This window comes from Equus caballus, chromosome 8 (genome assembly GCF_041296265.1).
Source record: "Equus caballus isolate H_3958 breed thoroughbred chromosome 8, TB-T2T, whole genome shotgun sequence".
Classification (NCBI taxonomy): domain Eukaryota; kingdom Metazoa; phylum Chordata; class Mammalia; order Perissodactyla; family Equidae; genus Equus; species Equus caballus.
Window position 1 is genome coordinate 12388742 of NC_091691.1, and position 26560 is coordinate 12415301.

General features: G+C 47.0%; 2 protein-coding genes across 2 annotated transcripts in view; one reads left to right on the forward strand and one right to left on the reverse strand.

Moving 5' to 3' along the window:
- Positions 1-4758: 4758 nt before the first annotated feature.
- The window catches only part of LOC138915171 (PAN2-PAN3 deadenylation complex subunit PAN3-like), a 135618-nt gene continuing 113816 nt past the window's right edge, over positions 4759-26560 (reverse strand). Inside the window, exons 16-17 of the mRNA XM_070219897.1 lie at positions 8194-13431; positions 4759-7145 (exon numbers count right to left, since the gene is read on the reverse strand). The gene's annotated coding sequence lies outside the window, so the exon portion shown is untranslated. The remainder of the gene's footprint in view (positions 7146-8193; positions 13432-26560) is intronic.
- LOC138915163 (neuroblastoma breakpoint family member 9-like) overlaps positions 24416-26560 on the forward strand; it is a 41824-nt gene continuing 39679 nt past the window's right edge. The window contains exons 1-2 of the mRNA XM_070219872.1: positions 24416-24604; positions 24706-24915. Of these exons, the coding sequence (XP_070075973.1) occupies positions 24738-24915 (178 nt within the window). The 5' untranslated portion in view covers positions 24416-24604; positions 24706-24737. The remainder of the gene's footprint in view (positions 24605-24705; positions 24916-26560) is intronic.

Genomic DNA, 26560 nt, shown 5'->3' on the forward strand with positions numbered 1-26560 from the left:
GGAGTCAGTCACCTCAGCACAGGCCAATGCCTGGGGAATGACCTTGAGCCCCACCAAGAACCTGGCCGTTAAGTCCACTTGAGCCACTGCACAGAGAGGGGGTCAGCCAGGCGGACGGGCAGCTTTCCCCGCAGGGCCGCAGGGGGCAGCAGAGGGCCGGCAGGGCCAGGCGCGCAGGAGCCTGAGGGCCAGGGCCGAGCCAGCACCTGCACAGAAGAGGGCACGCCTGGGGTGGGAGAGCGGGTGACACAGACCAGCAGTCAGGGTCCAGGCCTCGGGAACCCAGCAATAGTGCGGTGGTCCGGGAGCATCAGGAGAGGCACAGCCTGTCTCCCCTCCAGGGGGTCTGAGTCAGATGGTTAAATCCGCCCCCCTCCCCTTGCTGATCTGAGAGGGGAAGCCAACAACCTGTGCAGGGGGGGCCTCAACCAAAGGTGGATGTCCCCCCAACTGCTCACTGCTCTCCCTGAATCCCACCTGCCCAAACCCTCGGCGCCTTCTCTCCCTCCATCCACGCTGGCCCGGAAGAATAGGATAAACGATTTCTCAATGAGAAGCCTAAACGCTAATTAGACTTCAGGTCTTTCCTCCCCGGAGAATTTGTTTGCTTTTTTTTTCCTCCCCAGGGAATTTAACGGGAGCAGTGCACAGAGAAGCTGGGTGCAGGGGGCACCCTCGTCTGGCTGGCGGGGCACGGGTTGGGGACTGGAGACCCTGAGGGCGGGGAGCCTTTCCAAGCGCGCGGCATGGGGGCTCCACCCACTAAAGGGGTCTGCAGCGCTAGAGGTGGGGTCTCCCATCCTGAGGCTGCATCTTACCCAACCCAGACCTGTGGCATTCGCATCCCTGAAAATATCGCAGGGGTTCTAGTTGGTTCTGGAGAACTTTAGAGCCTCCTCGATTGATTCAGGGTGGCAGCATCCTCTAGGATCCGGGCGCCCCCTGCTGCAGAGCCAGCCCCAGACCACCCCTCATCACGGGCCCCGCGAGCCTCCTCTGGGCAGAAACGACCCCACCCCCGAAGCCGCTTGCCTGGAACTCTGGGGTCTAAGGGTGGCGACTCCACGCCAGCTAACGGTCCGAGGCCTGCCGGCCCCAGCAAGGCCGAGGGCGGCGGGGACCCCGGTGGGGACGCCGTGGGTGGCGAATGGGGGTCCCCGATGGAGACGCCCGCACCCTCGGACCCCGCATCGCCCCTCGCGTCCGCCGCCCCCCGCCCGTCCCCGGCAGCTCGCCCACCCCGGCCCCGGGCCCGCCGCGGACTCACCTGACGCCGCAGCTCGGGGTCTCCGGTTCTCGCCGCCGCAGCCGGCAGGGCAGGAACCACAGAGGAGGGGGAGCGAGGGCCGGGGCCGGGCGGAGGGGCGGGGCCTGCGCGCACGCGTCCTCGGGGCGGGGCGGGGCGGGCTCCGCAGCTGGGCCGGCGCTCTGTCCCGCGCACCTGGCGCTCCCGGAACGTGCTGCGCGTCGTCGGTGAGTGCGACCCACCGAACCCCCGCCGCCTCGGGCACCGCTTTCCACGGCCGCTTGTTGTCCCCCCAGAAGCAGCCACTCGCCCTCCCTCCAGCGGTCGGTGCCGACCCAGCGTGCCCTGCAGCCCCCGGCCGTTCCCTCCTCGTCTCCCCTCCCTTCTGCCCCCAGACTCTTCATGGTCCGCTCCTGGGAGAGGGAGGCAGGGGTGGCGTCGCTCACCGCGAGGTCTGCGGGGGTCAGCCCAGCATTCGGCACCCCACTCCTGCACTCGGCTCTGACCCTGCACCCCCACCCGTGCCAAGAGCAGCCTGGGCTAACTCTGCGGGCCCCCAGCTCGGGAGGATGGGCGCCTTTCCAGAGCTCAGGGATCCACAGATCCCAGAGAGGACGCCAGAAGGGGGCTGGTGCCCAAGTCCCCAGAGACCAGCCAGCGCGCCCTGGGGCTCTCATCTCCTCCTCACGGTTTTCTCAGACCGCAGAGCACTGTGGCTCGGCTCTCCTTCTGGCTAAAGGGCTCAGCCCCCCACATCCACCTGCCCTCTCCCCCAACCCCATCCCCTCCCAGGAACCCCAGGTGCCTCCAGCGCCCTACTGTTCAGGAGACTTCCAGGTTGGTGACCCAGGCCCGGCTGTCACAAGGCAACCCGATTCTCTCCTCTTTGGAGGTCTGGCCCTCTGCCGGGTGCTCTCTTTCTGATGAACTTTGTGGTCTTGGATCAGGCCCTTCAGCTAATTGTACCATCTCTAAGGTGATATGGGGTGTCATGAAGCTTCCTGACTTACGAGGTGTTATCTCAGGGGACTTTATTCCACCCAGAAGATAGGAATCACAGCCTCCTGCCCTCCAGCATAATTAAAACACATCTTTCTTTTCAATAGACTGACTCATTGTTTGTTTGTTTTTCTTCTCATACACTTGGTGACCCCCCCCCCCCACTGCTTCCTCATGGCTGTCTCTCTCCTTGTCTCCCGCCGCAGTCGTCTCCAGGGCCCACGTGGCCAAGGAAGCAGTTATCCACATGCCACACAGCAGGGCTGACTCTTCACTTAGGAGCTGCCTTTGTGCTGCCAGGTTTGGATGGAACCTCTTGAGTGATCTGATCTCTTTAAATCATTCTCTCACTCCAGATCAACCCCATGGATGTGGAGAAAACTGGGTCATTGATAAGTGCCTAATGCATCTCTTCCTCGTGTCTCCCCATAGTAGAGGCAGTAACCGTGGTCTTCAAGAAAATATTCTCCCCCTGAGCGCTGAGAACATCCAGCACCCAGAGGAGAGGAGACGCCAAAGCGGGACTGAAAGAACTAAAGGCTCAGATGGAGGAATCTCTTCTGGGCCCTCCAAGTAGGACCCCTTCCCTGGAGGGGGGGAGATTCTGCCAAAGAGCACCAGGGACAGAGGCCTTGCACTACAACTGCTGAGCCCTTCGCCCTTGTTTGGTTGGCTGTATAGGTCTTTGCTTTCACGTACAATACCCTGCAAATGCACACAAAGCACACAGTTCACATGATGACTTTTGTGGGGCCTATGTACTTTTGCCTTCCTGGGCGCTCTCACCCATAAAATATTAAAAAGTATTTTTTACCACTGTGTTGGCATAATGGAAATGAATTATTACTATTATGTGTTAAAGTATTTTCTTTGACCAGAAGAGACTTCTTTTTCTTCTGATTTTAAAATAACTTAAAACATCTTCCTATGCCTACTGTGTGGCTCCCTATGGCGCGCTGTGTGCCATCATGAGATGGAGGAGGAAGGGGAGGGGAATGGAGAGGCAGGATACGGGAGGAGGGGCAGATGAGGAGGAGAAGGAGGAAGAGGTGGAGGACGGGGAGCTGAATACCAAGGTGGCTCTAGTCCCTGGCCCCAGAATGGCAGCCCCTCTCTCTGGAATTCCCCTTTATCCGAGTCTGCAAACACAAATTCTGGTCTCTCATCCTCCAGCCTCCTTTCTTTCCACAGGAACAGCCTCTCATTCCTCCTCCAATGCCCTGGTTCTGGAGATCCTTTCTTTTCCCACTGGCTATCCCCAAGCCTGGGCCCAAATCCTTCACCCGCAAGAGGACTGTAGCCTCCCAACTCTCCCCCACCCCACCCCAGGCCTTCATTTGCCAAACCCTGGTCTTGTGAGAGGGTCTGGAGAGTCCAAAGTATAAAAAGCTCCCAAGAGAAAAGCATGTGTAGGCCAGGTCTCCTCATGGAGCCATGGGGTCCCCCTGCTGAATAGGTTCTAGCCCTCCCAGGTCATTCTAGTTGGATACGTGGAGATGTCAAACTTGAATGGAGCGGGGAGGATGAACATAGAAAACACACTGATTAGTACTCGAACATGTAAGCTTGCATCTATATATCCAGTAATCACATGGATTCAGTTTGTTCTATTCTGTTCCTATGAATTTTACAATCTGCAGCTTTGCGTTATAATTTGTTTTTTAACCTCAGAAAGTCTTGGACAGGCGAAATACAGGACCCTAGAATACCACTCCTTGTTGTGTGATCCACTGAGTTCAGGACACCTGCACAATAAGAACCATAGCCTCATTGTGTGAAAGAGCCGCAAACTGGAAACAACCCAAATGTCCATCGTCCATAGAATGGAGAACTAAATCGGGGTATAGTTCGTTAGCCATGGCAACGGAGGAATCACTGATGACTCCTGAATCCATAATTTTTAGTGAAAAAAGCCAGACAGAAGAGAATATATACCGTATGATTACAGGTTAAACCCAGACCTGTGCGGAGTGCATGATAAATGAAACTATGAAGTAAACGAGGAATGGAACACCATGAACATAAGACTGCGGTTACTGCTAAGGGCAGGGAATAAAATGTCTTTAGGAAGGGGCACGTGTGAAGCTTCTGGAAGTCTCATAAATTGTAGGTATTGATCTAGGTGGGCGTTATTTTAATTTACAGCCATTCATTAAGGTGTACGTTTATGTTTTCTGCAGCCTTCTGCATATTGCATGATCCAGTTGAAGAAAATATATCATTCTGTCAATGCAGATCATACCAGGAAGCACAAACTGTGCTGAGTGAGTAGTTGGGGTATCTCCATCTGCACAGCACTAGGAGGTGTGGGACACTATTCCATCCACGTGACCCACAGGGGAAGCCCAGGAGGTGGGCCCTGGTCCCAACCAGACAAGTGGTGGCACCAGGACTGGAGGAGGCCCTGTGTGACAAGCATGGTGCTGGCAACCATAGCTCTGACCTATTGTCCCTGGACCAACAGCGGGTATCTCTGAGGAGCTTGGAATCCAGTGCATTCTAGAGCCATGGACTGAGATGCCAAGCTTTATTGGGGGGTAGGGGGTGGGGGGACTCAGAATTGTCCTAATTCTTGGGACCTTCTAAGAAGGAAGTGTGTTTGATAACCATGGCAGAGAAGAGGATTCCCAGTTACCCCAGGCATTTTGTGGGTTCCTAGGCAAGAGCTCCTCAAGGGCTGGGTGGCCAGAGCATTCCAAGGATGTCAGAGGCCTGTAGACAGGAAATGCCCAAAGGCAGAGGTGAGGGGACAGTGGCCTCCAACAGAGGTCAACAACCTGGAGAGAAGCCAGAGAAGCAGCAGAACCCACAGAAGGTGGCCTGAGGTTCCCAGCATCAGCTTTCTCATGTGTCCCCAAAAGCTCACACCCAATGTAAACACGTGGCAAAACACACACACACTCACTCACAGAGCAACGACAAAACAAAAACCATTAGCCAGCAGCAACGGGAGCCAAGCAACGGACAGTAAAGACCCTGGGCCTGGCCAGTGTTGTTCCTCCCCTGAGTCTGTGGCAGGCCTCATGAAGCGAGCAGGAGAGAACTCAGTGCCCACAGCACTAGATCAGCAGAAGAGCTAGAGTGGCCAATTTGGAAGGAAAGAAAGATTAGGAGAACAGCTCGGGATTAAGACAGCTCTCAGGAAATCCCAAACAGGACACAGCCCATGCACCAGGACTCGGGGTCACATATGACACAGTCAGACCCTCAAAGTTGGAAAAATGATGGGGATGACAAACGTTGAAGTACGATTCAGCAACCTTACCCTGAGGAAGCACCTCCATTTGGGGGCTATCTGTGGCACAGCGCATGAAACATCGTTCCCTGCCGCCCTGGCATAGCCTTATAGCCTTACACAGTCCACTCCCAGTCTCTAGGACCCCCTCCCCCAGTCCCTGGGGTCCTCTGCAAAGAAGTTGCTCTCAAATTCAGGCAACCATCCTGGACTCCATCCCTGTGGCTCAGGAAGTCATAGAGTCTGTGACCAACGGGAGTCTGAACAGCAGCCCCTGGACCTGTCTCATCTGCATAAGACCCGCCCCCTGGCCTGGTGTCATTCACTGCTACTTCCTTCTGACCCACGCACCGCCTCCTGCCCGCACTTTTCCCCTCCCACTCCACCCTCCCGGCCAATGGCAGGACAGGAAACTGAGCAGGAAGTGACGTCATCACCCTCCCGGTTTAGGCCGCGGGGTGCTAGGCCTCATGCCTGGGGATGGCGCTTCATCCGGAGACCACTTTAGAACAAGAGCGCTTGAGGACTAAAACTACCATAGAAGGAACAAGAGCAACAGCAAAAGATTTTCAGGCTCAGGCCAAGGATGTGATTTAGAAATGGGAGCAAGATTTTGAGGGAATAAAAGGAGAAGAAAGATGAACTCAGAAGGTGTGTCTGGTAAGGACAGATATGAGGAACAGGATTTCCAGGGAAGAAACGAGCAGTCATGACGCTCTCACACTCACCAGGGGAGAGGAGTTGGGAACAGTGTCCCGCAGTTTCCTAGGAAAAGGAAGGGGGAGGGGCCCTGCCCCTTTGCGGGAGGAGACCCCACAGAGCCGGCCAAGTGCTCCATGCCTTTGATGGAGGCCGCCGGTCACCAAAACCGCCTAGAACAGCCCTTGCCACGCGATCCAGCGACATGCACTGCAAAACGTCGTACGTACATCTAAGGTGGGTGGGAGAATGACGTCTTTACTTGACTAATTTCTTCAAGAAATGTAGCTTTTCCGTCTGAATGTGGGCATATGACAGTCCTGTCACTTTGTCACCAACAGAAATTTCTGATTCTTAGGATTTCACACGATGGTAGTGTAGCTATCTCCACACAATTCTTGGACTCCAGGTCTTCTGGCGCTGGCGCGGTTAGACAAGGGAGAAGAGCCCAGGCTGCGGCAGCCTGGGGCTAGAGAGACCTGGCAGAGAGGACCAGCGCCCGCCTTTCGTTGGGTAATAGGTGGGCTGGTTCATCTGTCAGATGAAGGGAGGGTGGTCAGGCCCCGCGAGGGACACCGGGTTTTCACTGATCCCAGGTCCTTTTAAGCTATAGTTGTCCTGCACGTTCTCTCTTAACTAGATTCTCTCTTCACCTTGTCCTCAATCTCTCGAATTTAAATCAGACGTGGAAAAATCCTGCCTAAATTCCTAAGGTTCACGTTGGTTACTAAAAGGATTCGGTGGAAAGAATCTGTTTTTTCTTTAAGGGTGAAAACAAGTTGTGGAGTTTCAGAGCCTAGATATCTCACAGAGAACATAAGCTTCCTTCCTGAGGCTGGGTGTTTACAGCTGCTCCTCCTGGAAAGCTGGTGTCAATTCCCTTAAGCCAAATCGCCAGGAACACACTTCTTCGTCAGCAAGTTCGGTCTTTTATTCCTTGCAGCCAGAAAGAACACACCCCACGATCTAAGAAAGAGGGCGTTAGAAGGAACGTATTAGAGGATTTGGGCTTTGGCTGGGTGATGTGGGGAAGGATGGAAGGAGGCAGGGTGTGTTCCATACTGAATACTGTTGTCAGCAGGGGCAATTCTATGACTGGACTAACGAAGTAACAGCCATTTCCTTAGAAAAAGAGGAGGATGCTTGGGATTTTGTAGGTTGCATAGTGACCTTGTCTTTGCCTGTGCCTGGACAAAATTATGAGGTAGCCTTGATTTGTCTCATTTTATGCAAGTCTGAGAGTAATCTTGTCTGAGGTTGATATTCTGGATGTGAGGTGGTTTATTTCCAGCATGAGAACAAAACGGTCAGGCTGTGAGTGTCAGATCAGTTCAGGGCATCAGAGGCTGGTATTTTTCTTTCTCTCTGGAAATCCCTCAAATAAAGAACCAGGAAAGAGAGCACCCTGGTCTCACAAGCTTTAGGTGCAAACCTGACTGGGTAACAGTGTGATGTTGGCTAAGTTTCTTGAATTTTCTGTGGCTCAATTTCTCACTTAAAAATGGGTGAAATAGGAGTTCTTCCCCGCTGCGTTGTCCCAGGTTTAAATGAGATGTGCAGGGAAAGCATTGAGCCCAGTGCCTGGCACAGAGTAAATACTCAGTACATCTTAGCTCTTCCCAGTCCATCCCCATCTGCATTGTTATTAGCTGCCTTGTTTTTTCAAACAGCTTCAGACCCTTTCAGGGTATGGATGGACCACTATAAATAAGTGTTCTCCAATTGATGGCCATGGACTTCGTTCCAGTGTTTTACAAACAATGCTGCATGGGACATCTGTATATCTATATCTATGTCTGTGTCTATATCTATCATTGCTTGTGTAAGTATTACTCTAGCATCTGTCTCTGTAAAGGGAAGTGCTGGGTTTAGAAATATATTTGCACATGTATAGTTTTGCTAAATCCTGCCCTACTGCCTTGCAAAGAAGCTTTACCACTTCATATTCCCAATCATTTAAGAGAATATTCCTTTCTCCACCCTCTTGCCAACACTCGGTAGCATCTGTACCTACCGTCTATTTTTGTCAACGATTAAATCCTTCTTGAGAGAGTTCCTCCAATGAGTTTATGCTCATTCGTCTGACTTCACTGACATCCTGGCAAAGCTGAAATCCATATGATTTTTCTCTGTTCTCTTCTATGTTATGACTGCTCTGTTCTCTCAGATAATCTGGGCCAAGAGACGTGCAAACATATCCCTCCTCCTGGGTGGATGCTATTGCCTGTTGGGTTTGCACACTGTCCTGGATTTTGAGGGTGAGGGCCTGGTTCATAGATGAGGTTTGAGGTTGCGTTCCCCTGAGTTCCACTGAGAGAGTCCAGGCTGCAGGGCATTGGGAACTCGCTAACCCTAAGGAGTGAGGTGTCCATGACTGGAATCGAGCAGAAGAAAACCTGGAAAATAGAGACCTGTAAGTTGAAATTTTCGTTAGAAATGGAGTTCCAAAAATAGAACTGTTCTTTATTTCTAGTCCGAATAGGAGGAGAGATTGCGTTCAATGTAAAGAATGTGTTTGGGGAACTTAATATAGTGTCTGTTCTATTGCTCTCCTTGAATTGGTTCGCCTGTGCCGGGAACTGGTACTTGCTATAAAACCTTGTCTGGTGAGTTCAGAAGAACAAGGAGCTAAAACATAATTTGACTTAGAAAACAGAGGTAGATGATGGATTCGTAGAGAATGTTATGGGGAGTTAAGTATCGTGGCCTCTTCACTCTTTTAGAGATTTGGTTGGTCCCATTAAAGAGACATTCCTCCAGCGCCTGAAATGCCCTTCATAGTGTCCTTCCTGATACAAGGGTTTGGGAACAGTCATAGGAAGGGGAACACAAGATTTACACGGCACAAGGTTTTTACTGTGGTTCTTTGGTCTTTTTTAGTTTATGGGCATTAGCATACGTGTTTTGAAAATTAAAAAATCAACAGAATAGAGACAAGCATCTGAATTAGTTTTCTAATGCTGCCTGTTAACAGATTACAAACACAGTGGTATAAAACAACACACATTTGTCATCTCACAGTTCTGTAGATCAGAAGTCTGGAAGGACAGGACTGGATCCTCTGCCCACAGAATCGATCGGTGTGTCCTCTCCCTCTGAATAGGTCTGATATTGACCCTGTCGGGGTTCTGACTGTCTCCCATGAGGGCCTGCCCTTGCGATCTCATGCTCCTCTGGGATCCTCTTTATTGACGTGATTTCTCTCCGTCGTCATCTCTTTCCGATCACCTAGGCAGCTTAGGAGAAAGCCTAGAACTGTGGAGCCCCAGAACTGACCTCCGCCCTCTCTTTCTCCAAGAGGAGAAGAAAATCACAGAGGTCTTCAGACAGAAATGACCCAGATGAGGGTTGGGATCCCCAGAGAAAACCTAAAGGACAGTGGAGGCACTCTAGAAGCCCCGACTGCGGAAGCAGGGTCCTCTTTGTGTCCCACGACAGGTGAGAACCCTTCCTGGAAAGGGGGACACTTCCCACACAAAGGCCACCTTGGACAAGGGACTTACCGTGCTCCAGCTGAGTCATTCTTGCTGCCCCTAGAGCTTTTGGAGGTTTCCATCCTAGATTGTTTGTTTAATGGTGGGGCTCTTTCCTTGCATGAGATTGTCCTTGGAATTTTTTTGTGAAATGCAGTTTTTTGGGCCTTAACCACAGACGTTTTCAACAAGCGCCACACTGTCTCCGATGTGGATGTCTTTAGCTATGAAGCTGGTGGCCACGGATTGGAGCCCTGTCTACTGCATGATATCTCATTTAATCATCCACCACCACTCTGGTGGTCAATGCTGCCTTCTCTCTTTCACATTCTACATTCTCCTCCATTATACATGAGGTAAATACACTCAAAGAGGGTAACGCAATCCTCCACACAAGCATTCTGGGTCCGTGGTGGAGCTGGTCTTTGACCCTCTGACTGCCTTCCCCAAGGCCGTGCTTCTATTGCTTCAACACAGACCTGGGATAGGGTTTGCCTGCAGATGTGGCTGGGACCAGAAGACATCAGCGAAAGTTAGTTATTCCTGGGAACTCTTGTTTATCCACTTGGCAAGTATTTCCTGAGAGGTTTATCTGGCGGGCTCTTGTGGAGGCCCCGGGGAGATGGGGTGGACAAGGCAGAGAGCGCGCCTGCTCTCAGGAAGATGATCTTCTGACACAGGAGCTAGACGTTTCACAGATGATCCCATAAATACATTTTCTTTTTAAAGATCGGTGCCTGAGCTAACAACTGTTGCCAATCTTTTTTTTCTCCTTGCTTTTTCTCCCCAAATCTTCCCAGTACATAGTTGTATATTTTAGTCGTGGGTCCTTCTAGTTGTGGCATGCGGGACACTGCCTCAGCATGGCCTGATGAGCGGTGCCATGTCCACACTCAGGTTCCGAACCAGTGAAACCCTGGGCCACCAAAGCAAAGCCGGCAAACTTAACCGCTCGACCACAGGGCTGGCCCCCCTAAGTACAATTCAATGGTCGCTGTGATAAATTGTACTTAATACTTGTGTGTGCTGGTCTCATTGTGCCAACTCGGCTTGAAAACTGCTGAGTATACATGAGAAGACTATAGAACTGTGATAAAAGAATTGTCCCCGACAAGGTCCTTCAGATATTTTTGTTCTAACGGTGGAAATACTGATGTTTGATCCAGTGTCCCTTCAGATTCAGATGTGGGTTCCTGGAGGGTGTGGTAGGTGCTTTTGCACATGGAATCTTGTGGCCGATGCTCGTGTGGTGCCTCTGCCGCCGTCAAGTGGTGAAGGATCCTGGGAAAATCTGCTCTTCTCTCTGGGCCTCAGTTTGCTCATCAGTAAGATAAGGTTGTTATTCAAATTCTCAAAATCCTTTCCTGCTCGGTTTTCTCTAAGTGCATGGAGGAATGAGTTGCGTGTTAAATGTGCCCTGGGAACTGCAGCCAAGAGCCGACCTTGGTCCCTTCTCTGTTTGTCTCCTGTAGGAGCCTGAGCTGAGCTCGCGGGCTGAAAACACAGAACTGAGAGAGCAGATGGAAGAAAGAAAATCAGCAGGTTTGGAGGCTGAGAACAACCCAAAGAATGGTCAGGTACTGGTGGAGCAGGTGGTTGCCAAAGGAGGTGAGAATCAGGCCAAGTTGAGTTCAGAAAAGTTAAGGGAAACTGAGGAATGCGTACAGCATCACCCAGCTCCGCATGAGCAGGCCTGGGCTGAACAGGGAGGACTGGGAGAGCAATTACTCCACGGAGAACCTGTGCACCTGCCAAGGAGATCCAAGGATGGATCGGGGTTGGTTTCTCCTTCTGGGAAGCACCAATTCCAAGAAGAGGAGGAAGCGACCATGAGGCTCTGCCCTAGACCCCGCAGCCTCCACCTTGGGGCTGCCCTCACACTGGATGCCCTCGCAGTAAGTGTGGGCTTAGAGGGGTAAATGATGTTTGAGGAAAGGCTGGAGATGTCCGTTCTTACGTTAAACAGTTGTGCCCTAAAGCCAGGAGGGCCATGGCTAGGGAACCCTTGCATCTGAATCAGTGATCCTAATAATGTTCTTCTGTATTTATGTTGAGAAAGGCTTCACACACAATATGTCTTAAATATTTGTTGAGAGCTTAATTTCCCCTATGCAGTGTTAAGAACTTGGAGTTCAGAAAAGAGTGAGATTTCCCTGAGGAAATCAGAGCAGGGAGAGGAAGAATGCAAGCAGACAGTTTCAATACCATGTGGTAGCTCTCGTAAACTTGGGTGTCGTGGCAGCCCAGAGGATGGGAGGGGAGGCCGAGGACATCTCTTCCTAATGACAGGGTGAACCATTGAGTGGAAGCCCTGAGGACAGTCCCGTCATCAGCAGAGCTGACCCCAGGTGAGTGTCATAGGGCCTAGAGAGTGTAGGGCAGGCTCCTCTCTAAGGCTGGGCATCTGCTACATCCTGAGAGAGAGCAGAGCATTCCTGACAGGACATTTGGGACAAGAATGTAGCGAGATGATGATTTGCAACCACTTTGATTCGATCAGTGAACGAATGTCACGAGAGCCTCGTCAGGGCTTGACTTGGTGCTGGGAGCCATGAATACAGAGATGAAGAAAATATTCCAGCTTCACAGAGCTCTCAGTCTAGGAACCAGGAAGTCATGAAAAACGTAGTGGTAGTGGGTCATTGCAGGAAGTGGCCAGTGCTGCCTTGGGATGACCTCGCTGGTTGTCCTTCTCCCCTTTCTGTTTCTTCCAGCAGATAGATGACCTTTCCTGGCCCAGTGACCTAGAACCTCAGCCAGATTTCAGCCTCTCGGGATACAAGCAATTAGGCTCCATGTTGGCTCCAGTCAACACTACCAATGTCACCAGAGAAAACTGCTGATCTCAGTAGTTACTGTCTGTGTCCTGGCCAGCTGGAGAAATGAAGAGGCAAGTCTAACTAGGCTTTTTCTTTAATTTTAATTTTCTTCTTTTATGTTTAATGAGGTAACATTGATTTATAACATTCTACAGATTTCAAATACACTTCATTATTATTCGACTTCTGTTTCCATGACATTATTCACCACGAAAAGTCTAGAGAATGTCCTCCAGAGAGTGTCCTGGTGACCAACCGTCATAGTTGAGTGTCCCAAATATTGGCATGGGCCTCCTTCCTGTGTTTCATTTCAGAGATCTTGTTTACATAGTAGCCGTATCAAGAGAAAAAACAGAGAGATGGACTCAAAATGACTGAACAATGTGTGATTCGGCAATGAATCTCAAAAACTTTCAAGATCCCACTCAGAAAGTGATGTTTTCAGGAATACAATCCATGGTTGGGGTGTAGTGTCATGTAGCGAGAGAAAATCAATTGCATTTAGCAGCACTCAGTGACTTGTAAAAACAACACCTTCCCCAAATGACCCAAATGATGACTGTATAGACCAAATAACGAAGAGAGCCACTGATTTCCACTGATCTTACAGAAGCAGGAGGTCCTTCATGAGCTCAAACAAGCTGGGAAAACGGCTGGGTCTCTAGGGCCACGAAACAAAACAAATCCCACTGTGGGTGCCGTAAGAGGCAAAACAGATTTTATGGCAGTGGCCGCAAGATGGCAGAGAAAATGGCTTGAGGCTTTTGGAGTCGCAAACGAGTTGGCTCAGAAGAACAGGACATCTTAGAAAAACATGTTTGGCAAAATTTTGGACCCCGTGGACACTAAATGTTTAGCCCGGGACCTGCGGTCATTCTGTCTAGAATTCATTCTGTATTCTCTTGGACCAACAGTCACTTTTACAAAGGAGGTCAGGAAGCTGCACATCAGCACACACACCTGAAATGGAAACGGTGTATTTTTTCAAAAAACCAGAACAACAGAGAAGTTATTTCTCATTTCCAAATTGGAGTTTTTGACCTAACTGAAGAATTGACTGCCATAGATATTAACTACTCATGATGCTCACAAATATGCTGACTTAAAGAGAGTATGATAACTTTGATAAATAGCAATGGAAAACAACTGCTTTTATTGTTAGCACACTGTCCTCCAGGGATGTCAGTGGAAGTAGTGAGCGACATTACAACACCTGAACGCCCAACAGGAAACAGGTCAAAGAAGGAGGAGACAGTCAGTCCAATGTATACAATTACGTGTAACGTACACAACTGTGAGTTGGTTGGTAACAAACCAATGGGAGAAGTCTATGTTTATATTGACTCTCGGGTCCTGTCACATGGGCAGAGTATTGGGAAACAAAACATTGGACTGTACAAAGAAAGTCAGTTTGGACACTGCCTTTAGAAAACGATTAAACAGATATAAAGAAAACACATCTAAAGGTGTTTGTGAGCCATGTTTTAGCCCAGCAAGAATAAGTTTTAGGAGAGATGCATAATGACAAATAGATGCTTTGGTCTTTCAGAGACAAGTCGTCTGACCCACTGGGAATGAGACCTTGTGAGTCATCCGGGTGAGCAGGCTTTACATGACTGGCTGGAAAGCTCAGTGACTGAAGAGAGAACTGAAATATGCTGCACACACCAGTCATGGCGTAATTTGAACGGAAGGTCTTTCACCATCTTTTGGGGGGAATGAAGCTGGCGCAAAGGGACTACAGATTCTGTTGCAGCCACAGGGCTCCGATCCTTGCATACTGATGGGAGTGGACGCCTACTTCAGAGATGGTACAGGAGCCACTGTCTAAGCAGGAACTTATGATATTTGAGGGCTCTATCTTTGCATACCGTTGGAAAGATTCTGGCAGGACATAAAGCTGGAATAGATTATGGCAGACTAAATGAAATAACACGGGCGCAGACTGCCCCCTAAATCTCCCAACTGGCGTCGCAGCTGGATACAAGGACAAACTGGCAGCCTCACCAACCGAATGGTCACTCCTAAGGAAGTCTTGCTGATGAACACACAAAAGCTTTCACATTCGTTAGTCCACAACAGCCCTCCTGCAAACACCTCCCGGCCACAGGACTCAACATGGGTGTTGATTATCTTCTTTGGCCTGATGCTAAAACCTCAATTGATCCGAAAAGATTCTTCCGACCTGGCAAACACACAAGTCCCCAAAACTGTGGTCTCTGCCCGATCTGGCTTGATTCTGAAGCATTTGTTTCTAGCAGGATACACGGTCAATATACAAAAATCTATTTTATGTCTATGTAATTCCAGTGCACAACTGAAATGTAAGAAACAATAGCGTCAAACAAACGAAAGTACAGGACGTTGGTGAAAGAAATTGATGACGACCTAAAACATGAAGGCCAATTCCCTGTTCGTGGGTCAGAAGACTCATTATTTTCGAGATGTCAGTTTTCCCCAATTGGGTCTATAGATCCAACCCAAGCCAACTCAAATCTCAGTCAGCATCTTAGGGAGACAGGAATGATGTGATTCTAAATGAATATAAAATGACAAAGATCTAGTGTAGTGAAAACATTTGTAAAATAAAAATCAATGTTGGAGGGCCAGCTCTACCTCATTTCAAGAACTATTATAGAGTTATTTTGTTCAAAGCAGTATGGAATTGGTGTAATGATAAGTCAACAGATCGATGGAACAGAACACAGAGTCAAAAAGTAAACTAATACCTATAATGAGACTGATTTTTTACATTTTTATTTATTTATTTATATTTTTCTTGAGTAACAGTAGCCCTGAGCTAACATCCGCCGCTAACCTTCCTCATTTTGCTGAGAAAGATTGTCCCTGAGCTGAAATCTGAGTCCTTCCTCTACTTTATATGTGGGATGCCTGCCACAGCGTGGCTTGAGGAGCAGCGAGGAGATCGCCGCCCAGGATCAGAACCACTGAATCCCATGCCACCGTTGGAGCACACGAACTTAGCTGCTACAACACTGGGCCAGCCCCAGGAGACTGATCTTTGGCAAATGCAAAAAGACACTGCAGTGGGGAAAGATAGTCTTTTCAACAAATGATAAAGAATGATCTTTTTCAAGCTTTTCAACTAGTGGTTATTTATATCTACATGAAAAATACTTAAATAAATAAATAGAATCCATGTCTCACAGGATATCCAAAAATTAACTCAAAATACATAATAGATCTAAATGTAAACGTTAAAACTGTAAAACTTCAGAAGAAAACAAAGAGTAAAATTTTTGTGACTTTAGGTTAGACAAATGTTTCTTAGATTGATACAAAAGAAAACATAATCAATAAAAGAAAACATTGAGAAATTGACTGTGACACAAATGGAAAACATTTGCTTTTCAAAAAACACTGGTAAGTGAATGAAAAGTCAAGCCACTGTGAATTGAAAATATTTGTAACTCACTTATGTGAGAAAGGACTTATACCCAGACTATACAGGAACTCTTAAAACCAAATCATAAAAAGGCAAACCAATTTTAAATTGGGTGGAAGATTTGTATAGTAATTCTGGAAATAGGCAATGTAAGCTATCCATCTTTCATCTACTTTTGTGAAATTGCTTTGATAATTCAAGATCATTTGCGTTTCCATATAAATTTCAGAATCAGCTTGTCAGTGTCCCAACAAACCTGCTGGAATTTGGAATAGGACTGTAATAGATCTGTGGATCCCTTTGGGGAGAATTGACGTCTAAAGCATCTTGAGTTTTCCAATCCACAAGTTTCTCTCTCCATTAATTGAGTTCTTTAATTTCTCGAAGTATTGTTCTGTAGTTTTCACTGGACCTTTCTTACACATATTTTGTCTGGTAAGATAATGCAGTGAGAGAATTGGTCAAAAGACTTGAGGAAATACTTCTCAAAAGAAGCTATGTTAATGGCCAAAAAGCACATGAAAAGTTGCTCAACTCTGTCGTACGGGAAATAAATTCATCCTGCAATGGTTCCCATTCCCCATCCATCAGCATGACTAAAATTAAAGAGACTGGAAATACCACATGTGGTGAGGGTGCAAAGCAACTAGAAATCTCTTGCACTTGTGGGAATGAAAAATGGCACAACCACTTGGAACAGCTGCACCACAGGTAAACACACACCAGTCACGGAAAAGCCGCTCCACTCCTAGGTGTTTACGCAATATGTTCACACAACAGTCCGCACACGAATATCCACAATAGCTTTATTCATAATGGCCAAAACCTGGGAACTGCACAGATGTCCATTAATAGACGAATGTATAAATAGACACGATACAGCCGTAGAAAGGAATACCCCTTAGCAATACAAAGGCATGAACTGTTCATGTGTGGAGTAACGTGGATGGATTTTAAAGTCATTATGCTGCATGAAGAAGTGCAGACATGAAAGAGTACATGTATGGTTCCATTATATAAAGTCGTTAAAAATGCAAACCCATCTGTAATGACCGTGTTGCCTGGGGCTGGGGGTTGAGGGAGTGATGGACTGCAAAGGAGCGCAAGGAAGGTCACGAGCTAATGGAAATGCCCTGTGTCATGATGGTGGCAGTAGTTTCATTAGTGTATAGTCCGTCAGATGCATTTAATTGTATCCTTTAAAGTGGTGCAGCCTATTGTACCTAAATTATACCTCAGCAGCGTTCATATCATAATCGGTTGTATTTCTCCATTCTAGCCATGAGTTACTGAGAAAACAAAATTCAGTAGAACAGTATAAAGATTACCATCCACAATCATTAAATGCCTTAGAACACATATAATAAACATCCCTGAAAACTATTACTGAGAGAAGTTAAAGAAGATCTAAATAAATCGACCCAAATCTATGAAATTCATAGACTGGAAGCTTCAATATTGCTAGAATGACAGATCAACATTATCCCAATTAATATTGCAGCAGGCATTTTTTAGGTAGATTTTCAAGCTAATTCTAAACTGTATATGGAAGTGAAAGTACCTAGAATAGCGAAGACAACCTTGAAGGAGAATTAACTTGGAGGACACACTCTACTACATTTCAAAATTCACTTTAAAGCTATAATAATTACAACATTGTAATACTGGTGCAAGTAAACACAACACAAGCAAATCAATGTGAAAGAGTCAAGAGTAAAATATTTACCCACATACACACACAATTATTTGATGTTTTTTTTTTAATAAAGTCACCAATACGTTTCACTGGGGAAATCAAAGACTTTTCCATAAAAAGTGTTAGAAAAAATGAATATTTATTTAAAAATAAGTTAATATGAAAAACCACGTCCCACCGTACATTGAAGTTAATTGGAGATGTGAAAGTTAAACCTATAAAGCCTTTGAAAACAAATGCGAATATTTTCATGAACCATGAAGAGGCAAAAATTTCTTAGGCACAATACCCAGGAACTCGCTATAGATGAAAAATGGATCAAAGTGGATTTCATAAACTATCGATTCTTTAGCTTATCAGACATGACTATTTAAAAAGTGTAAAAGCAATTCATAGACTAGGAATAATTACTTGCAATACTTATATCTGATGAGGAACAGTAAATCCTATAAAGTCAGAAGGAAAATTACAAACAACCTCATTTATTAATGAGCAGATTAGAAAAGCCACTTGGCATAATAAGAGAGTCACTTGGCCAGTAAGCTTTGGAAAACCGAGATGGCAAACCACCACACAGCCTGCAGGATGGCTAAAATTAAAAAGACTGAGAATACTAAGTGTTGGGGACTATACTAGAGAGACTGGAAGTGTCCTGTATTTGGGGGGAAATGTGAAAGGATACAACTCCTTTGCGAGAGTCTGTGTCAGTTTCGACCCTTTCCCCAGGCAATTCTGTTCCTAGGTGTATGTACCCAGGAGACGGGGTATCTCCACAAGTGAATGTCCCCACCAAAACTCATATATGAATATTCACAGTTGCTTCATGCACAATAACCAAAAATGAATCTGTCCATCATCGGAAAAATGGGTAATGAAATTGTGCTATAACCATAAAAGAGAATATTTCTTGGCAAGTAAAAAACCAAATTATTGACATGGTAGCCTGTCAAGATTGAACCTCCAAACCAGATATTGAGGGAAAGAACACAGAACGAAAGAGAGATACTGCATCACTGCATTTATATGAAGGGCAAAAATAAGCAAAATTAATCTACGGTGAGAGAATGCAGAATAGTTTCTCTGTGGGGGATGGGTCTTGACTGGCAGGGAGTGCGATAGAAGTCTTGGGGGTGATGGAAAGTGTTCTGTTTCTTGGTCTGGGTGGTGATTACACAAGGCCTGTGCATGCTAAATTCATGGAGCTGTACTCTTAAGTTTTGTGCATTTTCTTCTAGGTAAATTATACCTCAATAAAAAAAGTTAGCCATAAAAAAGAGAGATGATGACAGAGCAAAAAGAGTGACAAATGACAGAAAATGGATAATAAATGTTGGACGTAAAAATAATAAGAATCCCTTGAGAAGGAACCCAAAGCAATGGAACAGAACAAACACTGAAAAGTCTAGTTTAACCAAAAAAGATAATGAAATTTAAAAGTTCTAATAATATTAAAGCGACACACTGCTACCTTGGGAAAATCAGCCTAGAACCACAAACGCTGAGATTATTCCAGCAAAAGTACTGCCGCTCAGTTTGACATCATGGTACGAGGCTGACTTCGAAGGCCAAAGAGAAATGGTTTCTAGTGCTCAATCCTCTGCTCACTCGATGTGTGATCTTGGGAAACTGTGTCGTCTTTCTGGGTTTTCTCAGAAGAGGATAAAACCTGACTAATAGCATAGCTGGAAGGACCTGCAACTAGAACATACAGCTATGTTATACAACTATGTACTGGGGGGCTTCGGGGAGAAGAAGAATAAAAAACCTGACTAACAGGCTAGTTCATAGGATTAAACACGAACACCCGAACAATAATAGGCCCTAAGAACATACGTGACTTTGAGTCCTCCTTTACTCACCGTAAATCTGTAGCCAGAAAACTATGGGCAGAGAGCACATTAGTTGTTCTTATAAAAACACACTTCCATCATTTCTGGAAAGAAGTCGTGGATGCAGTAAAAAGAATTGGAGAGGAACAAGAGCCTTTTGAACAGCCATCCCCAAAACCGGAAGCGGGGCTCGTTTCCATCAGAGACCAGAGAGGAAAGTCTTGCCTAAGCCCAGCCCCTGCAGTCTTCCCCGTCTGGAGGGGACTGAGGGCGTCCACTCTAGCTCCAGAACAATCAGGGCTCCCAAGGGTTTCTCAGAAAAACAATCAGTTGCTCCACTCTAAAGATATTGAACAATTTTTGAAACCAGGAGAGGTCAAGGAGAAGCTGAAGCACAAAACCAGAACTCTCTCCTGAATCAATGCCAGGATGTCAATAAATACCATTTCCCAGATCTCTGTTCTTTTTTTTTTTTTTTTTTGAGGAAGATTAGCCCTGAGCTAACTGCTGCCTATCCTCCTCTTTTTGCTGAAGAACACTGGCCCTGAGCTGACATCCATGCCCATCTTCCTCTACTTTATACATGGGACGCCTACCACAGCATGGCTTTTGCCAAGGAGTGCCATGTCTGCACCCGGGATCTGAAGTGGCGAACCCCGGGCCACCGAGAAGCAGAACATGCCAACTTAACCGCTACGCCACCGGGCCGGCCCCCCAGATCTCTGTTCTAGTACGTGGATGCTCCATCGGAGTGGTGGGCAGGCCTGTGAATATCAATCAAGAAGGATATAAAAATATACCAATTTATAGGAATCAAAATTCAAAAATGTCCCCCTATACTAACCCAGGAAAGCTCTAATTCAAAGCAGTGTGTTGTAAAGAACAGAGGTTTAGATCTTTGTGACCTTTGATTAGGTAAGGATTGCTGAGATCTGACGGCTAAAGCAAAAACAATCAATGAATAAGTAGATCGACTGGACTTCACCAAAATTAAAATTTTCTGTGCTTCAAAGGATGCCAACAAGGAAGTGAAAAGACAACCCACAGAATCAGCGAAGACAGCTGCAAAACATATATCCGGTAAGGGCGTAGTACCCAGAAAATTTAATGGACTCTTACAATGCAACAGTAAAAAGACAAATAATCTATGAATGGAAAAAGCATTTGAATAGGCAGTTCTCCGTATATAATGTACAAATGGTCACTAAGAACATGAAAGGACGCTCAACGTCGTTAGTCATTAAGAAAATGGAAATCAAACCCACAATGAGATACCACTTCACAACCACTACTATGATGTATTAAAAGACAGGAGTAGCAAGTGTTGAGGAGGATGTGGAGAAACTGGAATCCTCGTGCATTGCTCGTGGGAACGTAAAAGGGCACAATTGCTTTGGCAAACAGTTTGTCACTTCCTCAAAGTTAAATATAGAGCTGATGTAGACATAGCAATTCCACTCCTAGGTATACATCCAAGAGAACTGAACACATGTGGTCACAAACAAACTCGCACATGAACATTCATAGCAGCATTATGCATAGCAGCCCAAAGTAGAAACAACCCAAATAGCCATCAACTGATGAATGAACAATATGTAGCATAGCCATAAATGAAATTGTATTAAGGCATGAAAATAGTAAAAGTACTGATACATGCCAAACCATGGGTCAACCTTGAGAACAGTATACTAAGAAGCCAGACACAAAAGACCACATGTTGAATAGTTCGTTTTAGAAGAAATGTCCACATTCGGCAAGTCCATAGGGAGAGCAGGTAGAGAAGTGGTTGCCAAGGGCTGGGAGAATGGGAGAATAGGCAGTAACTGCCAATAGGTATGGCGTTTCATTCTGGAGGTAGTGCAAACATTCAGAAATTAGGTAGTGGTGAGAGTTTCACCACCTTCCAAATAGACTGAAAGTCACTGACTTGTACACAAAATGCTGAATTTTACTGCTTATGAATTATGCCCTGATGATGATAATAAGGCAGCAATGTGACTTTGCACAGTCTCATGCCCTGTATTTTCGTGAAACAATGTGTCTCAAATTAATAACCAGTGGCCAGAATATGATGCTGTTAGCCTTTTGTGAACAATATATTGGATGAAAAAATTAAACTCAGGAAAATTTTGGTAGCAATGAGGTATAGGCAAAGAAAGTACCTCCTAGGGAAGACATGACACGAGAATGAACTGGAAAATGTGGGAAGAAGATTTGGGGGCAGAGGGGGACTACCTGACCCCTGGCTTCAGCCCTTACAGCCAGGAGACCTTGGGCCAGTTACACACCCTCTCTGTGCCTTGGTTTCTTCATCCGCAAACCAGGGAAATGTAATGCTTTCCTCACAAGTCGATGGTGAAGGTTAGAATTAATAATGTATCTGAAATAATCAGCCCCAAACTGTGAGGAAGGTCGATGACAGCAGTGGGCCCTCAACCTGTTTCGCATCTCAGCGACTTCAGCAAATCCATTCCATGCCCCACCTCCGCCCATTGAATCAGAATCGCTACGAGTGAGGACTGTGAACTTGATTGGTACCAACCCTCCCAGATGACTCTTCTAAGGATTCCCCACCCCCCCCCACCCCCCCGCCGGGGCGGGAAACACTGAGCTGTGTAAGTTTTACGCAAAAGACAAAAGTAGGACACAGCAGAGCCACAAGGACATTTCCAATCTGCTCTCTCAAGCAGAGGAGGAACTGTTGGAGGACCCTAGAATGGAAAGGGACCTGGCGCGGCTGACCCCGTTTTCACCTCATCCAGTTTATGGCACAGACACAAGCCCTTGGGGACATACGCCTGAGGTACCCCACGGTCCACCTTGAAATAGTGAAAGCCCTCATTTCAAATCCCGGCTTGCTTTGAACGGAAGTTAAATTTACCCTCTTCTGCTCATGGAAGGGACCAGTCTTCCACAAGCCTTTTACCTTACCAAATTTAATCATATCGGGATTGATGCACATTTCAACAGAGAAGTTTCAATGAGAAAGCCTTATAAATATTCTAGCCATTCAACAAGAAACCAGAACATTAGCAAGTTCAGGACAGTTCAGCCCAATAGATCACAGGCACTGAGACATGACTCCTGACCTGAGTTACAGGGAGGTCATCTTTCCTGTCGTTTGACATCATGCCGACTAATGAGGTGGGAAAGCAGCTACCCATTCTCAGATCTGGGTCGCTCTCGCCTCCAGACTGTGCCTGACGTCCTGTCACCATAAGCATTTCAGGGAGACTCTGGAAGAGCCCAGCCGGCACTTCTGCTATTGGACGTGCATGCAGCTGGGTTAGTAGGACAAGGGAGCGCTCTAGAAGCGAAGCCAGGTCACAGAGAGAGACAAAGAGCACAGTAAACGGGACAAATGCAGGATAAAGACAAATAGGTTTCTCCTACTGTTCCAGAACGCAAAGCAATCACTCACTTGCTCTTATAAAGAAGAAGCGTTTGTCGTATTTTTTTCCATTTTTAATTTGGCCAAGTAAATTACTGAACGTCCCCTTCTTCAAGGTTTTTACTTTTTGCTTATGGACAGTAACATTACCTGAAACGATTATGATGAAAATAAGATGCCGTTCTATGTAGACAGCGCTTCTTAGCAAAATGCCTGGCACAATAATACTCAATGAACTATTACTGTTATTATGATTACTATAATTAGCACTGCAAAACGCTCCTCCCTGTGACTTCAAGTGTGTCATGTAACTTTTGCGAGCCTTCCGTTTCGTCAGTTTTAAAGTGAAGGAATTTGACAATGTTTTCTTTTTCCTACTGAATGTCAGGTCCCACAAACACCAGAAAGTAGATTTCTTTAAAGCCTTTGGTGGCTCTCACGCCGATATCATTCCACAGCATAGGTGGAGGACGGCGTGGGACGGGGAGCAGATGAGCTTCCAAAAGTGGCTGATCTACACCTCCATCCTGCACTGTGACGGGAACGCTGGGCCGCACGTGCTCACACCAGTTGCAGCCTTAACTCAGGCAAGTCCAGCAGCTAACCTGAAGAGGCCGATGCCACAGCGGGTCTGCCAAGTCTCAGGCTCACAAGACCCAGTTGGCATCGGATGCTGAGAAGGTCAGGAGAGGGTTCAGGGCATCGTTTTTCAGGGCATGAGGACAAGTCAAAGAGATCTATCGAGCAACGTTCCATGAAAACTGCCCTGGATCCCTGTCTGTTCAATATGTAGGGGAACTGAGGGAACGTAAAAAGTAGCGTCACGTTTACGAATCTTTCCAAAAGAATGAGCACGACACGTATTCCGGGATGTATACCTGAACTATTTTAATCATTTTGACAACTCAGAAAGAGCTCTTGTGGTACTAGAATGAGATCCACGAGTGAGAAATATGACGTATGTTGTTTAGTGACATTGAAAGCATCCTCATCAAACATGTGAACAACATTTGGATGAACAACATCCAAAAAGCAACCAAGAAATAGAGGACTTCGGGAGGCAGGCGTGTTCAACTTGACTTAACTTGCTGCCCCAGTGATGGAGAAGAAGCCAACGTGACACAAGGATACAGCAAACGGAATATTTAGAGTTTCAGGACAGAACACATTTTTTAAAATGAGTTGTTCATTCCTTTATAGGATACTCTGCTGTTGTCCTACACTTTTAATGGATATAGAAAAAACGGTAGAAGAACATCATCATGAGAGTCTAAAAATTTAACATCTTTCACTTGTGGAAAAACCTTAAGCTCTGTTTGAATTTAAGGAGAAGGCTGGGTGACTTCATGACAGCCCTTAAGAAAATAAAACTTGTTGGGAAACTATTTCTGCCTTGATGTTTTTGTAAACATACAAGAACGAACACTGAGAAACTGTTCCGCTTAGATATGTCTTGGAAAGAAATATTTGGGTACTATCAGCACAAGGGTAGACACCTCTTGAAAGTGGCTGCTGAGGGTGGCCCCATCGGGGGTGACTTTCAGAAGAGACCAGGGGGCCTTGTGTATCCTCGCGGCCTAGGCAACTGGAAGGCAGGGGCTCCTAAGATTCCATGACACTCCCCCCACCTTCCAGTTCTGTTATTGCAACTCCAGACCGTTACCTGGCGCGCTGGCTCCTCCCTCCGTCACTCGTGTTGGAGTGTGAGCTGGAGGCAGTGCCTTTGGCTCTGAGCTCTGGCGTCTTGAACCTTGTTTTGGGGGTTATAGACTCTCAAGAGCTGTGGGGTGTTGATCACGTTGTTGCCAACAGTAAGTTAAAAATTCCTGACTCCTCACCCCTCAGTCCTCATTAAACCTATTTGCTTTCACTTGTTTTTAACCCATTCTGTGTTTGGGTCTCTTCTCCCCAGTCCCTGCCCTACCTCTTCTGCCCCACGTCACCATGGCAGTTTCTCTCGGCCCTGTGTCTGATCCGGGGCCCGAAATGACCCTCCTGGAAATCAACCAGGAGCTTCAGTCCCAACTGGAACAAAGCAAACAGGACTTTCGAGACCTCAAACAGAAGTTCCTTGTCTCTGAGTCCACTGCCTACATCCTGGCCAACCAGCTGCAGAAACACAGTAAGTCCTACAGGGTCATGGTCAGCAGAGGGATGAGTGACCACCGTGTTCCCCTAAGAAACTAAAAACTCTCCAGACCTTTTCTTCTGTTCCCTGAGGCAAAATAAACTCCATTCTGACCACAGTCCAGGGAAGGTACAAGTGGGTATTTTACCCTCAGTTTGCTGAGCATGGACAAACCGAGGCCCAAAGAGTTGAGGGACTTTTCCAGACTGGCAGTGAGGTGTAGGGTGGGATTAGGTAAAATGCCAGTGACTGATTCCTGGTGCAGGCACAGCACTGCGTGTTTCCCTCTGGAGCAGGCTAACCTGTTTCTCCCAGCATCCTCCGTGTGCGGAATCAGATCCTGCATCACTCTTGGCCTAAGTGTCCGGGACTAATGAGCTCCATCAGTTCAGGCTTCTCTGAGGTCCCACTGGCAAAGCTCTGTGCTCCTTACACTGGGGAGATGGGGTGATGGTACACACCGGGGGAAGCAGGTGATGTTCCCTGCTTTACAGGAGCCTGAAGATGAGTGTGCTCCTCGCTGACACTGTGGGATCCATGAGTGACGCCATCACGACAGAGACGACCCTGCTGAGCGGGAAGCCGTGCTTCCTGAGCACAGGCTTTTCTTTCAGATCAAGGAAGCCACTTTGCCTCTTGGGGTGAGGTAGAGGGTGTCTCTGGGGAAATGAGACAATCCGTACCCCCTCTTCTGTGTCTCTCTGAGCTGGTGAACCTTTGGTGATGCAGGACCGCCAGCAGGTCCGGGTGACCTTGAGGGTCTGGGCTGTGAGACATGGCCCAAGTGAGAATGACGCTAAGTGGGGGTGGCCACCAGCCCCAGTAAAAACTCAAACCAGTGTCTGGGGCAGGCCCTTCCCTCCCACAGTCAGCCTCGCAATTGGAAGCTCAATCACTTGTTCTGTAAGAGGGGGCTGTGGTGACAGAAGGGATCGTGAGAACAGGGCCTCGTGCCAAACAGAGTGAGTAGAAGGGATCTTGACAGCTCTGAGTCTGGATGGGTGTTATTTTCCAATAAACCATCGTGGGAGTGGTGAACTTCAAATGACTGACGCAGAGAAAAGTAAACATTGAAACCTGCTATTTAAGAAAGTGAAGAGATGAGGTTTTGAGAAAGGACTAAGTTTTCCTTACAGCTTTTTTTTATAGGCGTAACATAACTGTAGGAAACAAATTTTGAAGATGATGAAGAAGAAAGATGTCACCCAAGATCTTGTGGCGAGGTAACACAGTGCATTGGTGAAGACTGAGCTACTCTTCCTGGGCTCAGATCCAAGCTGTGGCTTTTTCTGAGCCTCACGGTTTCCTCCTCCGTTAGTATGGCGCTGTCATAGTGCCTACTTCTGTGAGCGGTTGCAATGAATCACATGAGTTATTTCTGTAAAGTTACTAAAACAGTTCTTGACACACAGGAAACACTATCGATTAGTTCTTTCTTCTACTACTGGGAATTGAAAACAACTTCTTCAACAGCCTGTGCCTATTTCCTTCAGGGACTGATGGTTATGCCTTGTATTGTTCAGAATTGCATTCATATACAGTTATATTTCATCGTGAAGGTACTTGTCCTTGAAATTCTGAGCTCAGAGGACCCAACAATCAGTAGGCCCAGGGGCCTTCCCGAGCACACAGGGATCGC